Source organism: Pristiophorus japonicus, chromosome 15 (genome assembly GCF_044704955.1).
Source record: "Pristiophorus japonicus isolate sPriJap1 chromosome 15, sPriJap1.hap1, whole genome shotgun sequence".
NCBI lineage: Eukaryota > Metazoa > Chordata > Chondrichthyes > Pristiophoridae > Pristiophorus > Pristiophorus japonicus.
Genome location: NC_091991.1, coordinates 97606750 through 97612330, shown reverse-complemented (window position 1 = coordinate 97612330; position 5581 = coordinate 97606750). Strand labels below are relative to the sequence as shown.

The window sequence follows — 5581 nt, the reverse complement described above, 5'->3', positions numbered from 1 at the left end:
CAAAACCAGGTTATCCCTTATACGCCCCACCATGAAAGAAATTGTTGAGAGCAGGCGCCAGTCACAATGTGACTACCATGACAGGAATGCGAGGGCGCGATGTATTGATGTCAATGACCCTGTCTTTGTCCTCAACTGCGCTGCATAGCCCAAATGGCTCGCAGGCACTGTGATTGCCAAAGAGGGGAATGGAATTCTGGTAGTTAAACTTACCAATGGACAAATCTGCCGCAAACATGTGGATCAAACAAAAAGGAGGTTCAGCAATCCCATAGAAGAAGCAGAGGAAGAACACGATGTAGAGTTATCTCCTCCACAGGTGACCGAACACCGGAACCAAATGGAGGAGAGCCCAGTCACTGTGGGCAGTCCGGACAGGCCTGATGCACCGCAAACAGCAGACACTCAGGCCAGCGCCCAACAACCGGAGCCCCAACTCAAGCGCTCTACAAGGGAGCGTAAATCACCAGAGAGACTTAACCTGTGATCCCAATAAGACTTTGGGGGGCAGGTGATGTCATGTATTCAACTATCATTGTAACCGATGTACAAGCTGAGTTGTACACCTTGAGAACATTGACCACAGGGGGCGAACTTGTGGGAGACACTCTAACCTGGACTTTCAGGTATAAAAGGGGAAGCTCCACCCACCTTCATCACTTGAGGCCTTGGTAATAAAGGTAACTGGTCACAGAGTTACCTTCTCTCTCAAGTATGGGCCTCGTGCGCTTCTATAATGTATAGTAAGGACATATCAGAAATCGCTTGACGAATCTTCTGAAATTTTTTGAGGATGTAACTAGCAGAGTAGACAAGGGAGTACCAGTGGATGTGGTGTATTAGGACTTTCAAAAGGCTTTTGACAAGGTCCCGCACAAGAGATTGGTGTGCAAAATCAAAGCACGTGGTATTGAGGGTAATATACTGATGTGGATAGAGAAATGGTTGGCAGACAGGAAGCAGAGAGTCGAGATAAATGGGTCCTTTTCAGAATGGCAGGCAGTGACTAATGGAGTGCCGCAGGGCTCAGAGCTGGGACCCCAGCTCTTCACAAAAAAACTATCAATGATTTAGATGAAGGAATTGAGTGTAATATCTCCAAGTTTGCAGATGACCCTAAACTGGGTGGCGGTGTGAGCTGTGAGAAGGACGCTAAGAGGCTGCAGGGTGACTTGGACAGGTTAGGTGAGTGGGCAAATGCACGGCAGATGCAGTATAATGTGGATAAATGTGAGGTTATCCACTTGGGTCAAAAACATGAAGGCAGAATATTTTCTGAATGGTGGCAGATTAGGAAAAGGAGAGGTGCAACGAGACTTGAGTGTCATGGTTCATCAAGTCATTGAAAGTTGGCATGCAGGTACAGCAGGCGGTGAAGAAGGCACATGGTATGTTGGGCTTCATAGCTAGGGGATTTGAGTCTAGGAGCAGGGAGGTCTTACTGCAGTTGCACAGGGCCTTGGTGAGGCCTCACCTGGAATATTGTCTTCAGTTTTGGTCTCCTAATCTGAGGAAGGACGTTCTTGCTATTGAGGGAGTGCAGCGAAGGTTCACCAGACTGATTCCCAGGATGGCTGGACTGACATCTGAGGAGAGACTCTATCAACTGGGCCTGTATACACTGGAGTTTAGAAGGATGAGAGGGGATCTCATAGAAACATACAAGATTCTGACGGGACTGGACAGGTTAGATGCGGTAAGAATGTTCCCGATGTTGGGGAAATCCAGAACCAGGGACACAGTCTAAGGATAAGGGGTAGACCATTTAGGACTGAGATGAGGAGAAACTTCTTCACTCAGAGAGTTGTTAACCTGTGGAATTCCCTGCCGCAGAGAGTTGTTGATGCCAGTTCATTGGATATATTCAAGAGGGAGTTAGATATGGCCCTTACGGCTAAAGGGATCAAGGGGTATGGAGAGAAAGCAGGAAAAGGGTACCGAGGGAATGATCAGCCATGATGTTATTGAATGGCGGTGCAGGCTCGAGGGGCCTAATTGCCTACTCCTGCACCTATTTTCTATGTTATTATGTTTCACTCTCTCCCCCGGGCTGTGATGAACGCAGGCCTGGGCCTGCCCGCTGCTGATTGGCTGGGCTTGTAGCGCAGGCGCCGCCTGAGTGACCATTCCTACGACGTCACGGAACAACACGTGCTTTTGTTTTTCCGGCCCCGCTGAAATGCCATTGGCTGAGCCCTGCATGTTCCACCCTACTGGGGGCGGAGCCTAGCTTCCAGCTGGCCAATCACAGTAGTGCTTTTCCTTAGTAGCTTGTGAGTGGTTGGTTAATGGGTGGAGCCTCTCTCGATCTCTGTCACTGATTGGCTCTTCTACTTGCTCTTGTCGCGTGCGGCCAGTAACAGAAGCAGGAGGTGGGACAAACTTCGGGTCTGTGGCTTGATTGGTGCAGCTTGCCGTCAATCACGGTGCGAGCTGAAGTCGGTGTGAAACGCTCCGCCAGTTGGCGGGCGACGCTGTCAATCAGCCAGGCCCCGCCCCTTCCGGCTCCAGTGTGCGGCGCAAAGTTTACAAGATGGCGTCGGTGCCGGTGTACTGCGAGTGTCGGCAGCCGTACGATGCCGGGCGCTTCATGATCGAGTGTGATGTGTGCAAGGACTGGTTCCATGGCAGGTAACAGCCCGGGGCCTGGCGGGGGTGGGCCCCGGCCCAGCCCGGCCCGTCCCAGGCGTGCATTTCTCCGCCCTGCTCCCGGGACTGCACAACAAAGGGGCCGTGCGGCGGGGCGCCGTCTGCTCCCAACCGCCCAACATAACCCGCTCCCCCCATCACCCACCCCCCCGCAACAATACCCACCCCCCCGCAACAATACCCCCCCCCCCAACAATACCCCCCCGCAACAATACCCCCCCCCCCAACAATACCTCCCCCCCCCCCCAACAATACCACCCCCATCAATCTCCCCTTCCCCCCCAACAATACCCCCCCCCAACAATACCCCCCCCCCCGCAACAATACCCCCCCCCCCAACAATACCCCCCCCCCCGCAACAATACCCACCCCCCCGCAACAATACCCCCCCCCCCCAACAATACCCCCCCGCAACAATACCCCCCCCCCCAACAATACCTCCCCCCCCCCCAACAATACCACCCCCATCAATCTCCCCTTCCCCCCCAACAATACCCCCCCCCAACAATACCCCCCCCCCCGCAACAATACCCCCCCCCCGCAACAATACCCCCCCCCCCGCAACAATAGCCCCCCCCCCCAACAATACCCCCCCCCAACAATACCCCCCCCCCCAACAATACCCCCCCCCCAACAATACCCCCCCCCCCCAACAATACCCCCCCCCCCAACAATACCCCCCCCCATCAATCTCCCCTTCCCCCCCCATCAATCTCCCCTTCCCCCCCCATCAATCTCCCCTTCCCCCCCCATCAATCTCCCCTTCCCCCCCATCAATCTCCCCTTCCCCCCCATCAATCTCCCCTTCCCCCCCATCAATCTCCCCTTCCCCCCCATCAATCTCCCCTTCCCCCCCATCAATCTCCCCTTCCCCCCCATCAATCTCCCCTTCCCCCCCATCAATCTCCCCTTCCCCCCCATCAATCTCCCCTTCCCCCCATCAATCTCCCCTTCCCCCCATCAATCTCCCCTTCCCCCCCATCAATCTCCCCTTCCCCCCATCAATCTCCCCTTCCCCCCCATCAATCTCCCCTTCCCCCCCATCAATCTCCCCTTCCCCCCCATCAATCTCCCCTTCCCCCCCATCAATCTCCCCTTCCCCCCCATCAATCTCCCCTTCCCCCCCATCAATCTCCCCTTCCCCCCCATCAATCTCCCCTTCCCCCCCATCAATCTCCCCTTCCCCCCCATCAATCTCCCCTTCCCCCCCATCAATCTCCCCTTCCCCCCCATCAATCTCCCCTTCCCCCCCATCAATCTCCCCTTCCCCCCCATCAATCTCCCCTTCCCCCCCATCAATCTCCCCTTCCCCCCCATCAATCTCCCCTTCCCCCCCATCAATCTCCCCTTCCCCCCCATCAATCTCCCCTTCCCCCCCATCAATCTCCCCTTCCCCCCCATCAATCTCCCCTTCCCCCCCATCAATCTCCCCTTCCCCCCCATCAATCTCCCCTTCCCCCCCTCCATCAATCTCCCCTTCCCCCCCCCTCCATCAATCTCCCCTTCCCCCCCCCCTCCATCAATCTCCCCTTCCCCCCCCCTCCATCAATCTCCCCTTCCCCCCCCCTCCATCAATCTCCCCTTCCCCCCCCCTCCATCAATCTCCCTTTCCCCCCCCCCCCTCCATCAATCTCCCCTTTCCCCCCCCCTCCTCCATCAATCTCCCCTTCCCCCCCCCTCCATCAATCTCCCCTTCCCCCCCCCCTCCATCAATCTCCCCTTCCCCCCCCCCTCCATCAATCTCCCCTTCCCCCCCCTCCATCAATCTCCCCTTCCCCCCCCCCTCCATCAATCTCCCCTTCCCCCCCCCTCCATCAATCTCCCCTTCCCCCCCCCTCCCATCAATCTCCCCTTCCCCCCCCCTCCATCAATCTCCCCTTCCCCCCCCCCTCCATCAATCTCCCCTTCCCCCCCCCTCCATCAATCTCCCCTTCCCCCCCCCTCCATCAATCTCCCCTCCCCTCCAATCAATCTCCACTTCCCCCCTCCCTCCATCAATCCCCCCTCCCTCCATCAATCCCCCCTCCCCCTCCCTCCATCAATCCCCCCCTCCCTCCATCAATCCCCCCTCCCTCCATCAATCCCCCCCTCCCTCCATCAATCCCCCCCTCCCCCCCCATCAATCTCCCCCCCCCCCCATCAATCTCCCCCCCCCCATCAATCTCCCCCCCCCCCCCCCATCAATCTCCCCCCCCCCCCCATCAATCCCCCCCCCATCAATCTCCCCTTCCCCCATCAATCTCCCCTTCCCCCCCTCCCTCCATCAATCCCCCTCCCTCCATCAATCCCCCCTCCCTCCATCAATCCCCCTCCCTCCATCAATCCCCCCTCCCTCCATCAATCCCCCCTCCCTCCATCAATCCCCCCTCCCTCCATCAATCCCCCCTCCCTCCATCAATCCCCCCTCCCTCCATCAATCCCCCCTCCCTCCATCAATCCCCCCTCCCCCCCCATCAATCCCCCCCTCCCCCCCCATCAATCTCGCCTTCCCCCCCATCAATCTCGCCTTCCCCCCCATCAATCTCGCCTTCCCCCCCATCAATCTCGCCTTCCCCCCCATCAATCTCGCCTTCCCCCCCATCAATCTCCCCTTCCCCCCCATCAATCTCCCCTTCCCCCCATCAATCTCCCCTTCCCCCCCATCAATCTCCCCTTCCCCCCCATCAATCTCCCCTTCCCCCCCATCAATCTCCCCTTCCCCCCCTCCATCAATCTCCCCTTCCCCCCCTCCATCAATCTCCCCTTCCCCCCCCCCTCCATCAATCTCCCCTTCCCCCCCCCCCCCCATCAATCTCCCCTTCCCCCCCCCCCCATCAATCTCCCCTTCCCCCCCCCCCTCCATCAATCTCCCCTTCCCCCCCCCCCTCCATCAATCTCCCCTTCCCCCCCCCTCCTCCATCAATCTCCCCTTCCCCCCCCTCCATCAATCTCC

General features: G+C 58.0%; 1 protein-coding gene across 3 annotated transcripts in view; it reads left to right on the top strand.

Moving 5' to 3' along the window:
* The first annotated feature begins 2524 nt into the window (after window positions 1-2524).
* Window positions 2525-5581, top strand: part of LOC139280923 (lysine-specific demethylase 7B-like) — a 458954-nt gene continuing 455897 nt past the window's right edge. For 2 of the 3 annotated variants that reach the window (XM_070900731.1, XM_070900733.1), the window contains exon 1: window positions 2525-2631. In XM_070900731.1, coding sequence (XP_070756832.1) covers window positions 2534-2631 — 98 coding nt within the window. In that variant the 5' untranslated portion in view covers window positions 2525-2533. The remainder of the gene's footprint in view (window positions 2632-5581) is intronic. The other variant, XM_070900732.1, reaches the window with a different exon arrangement.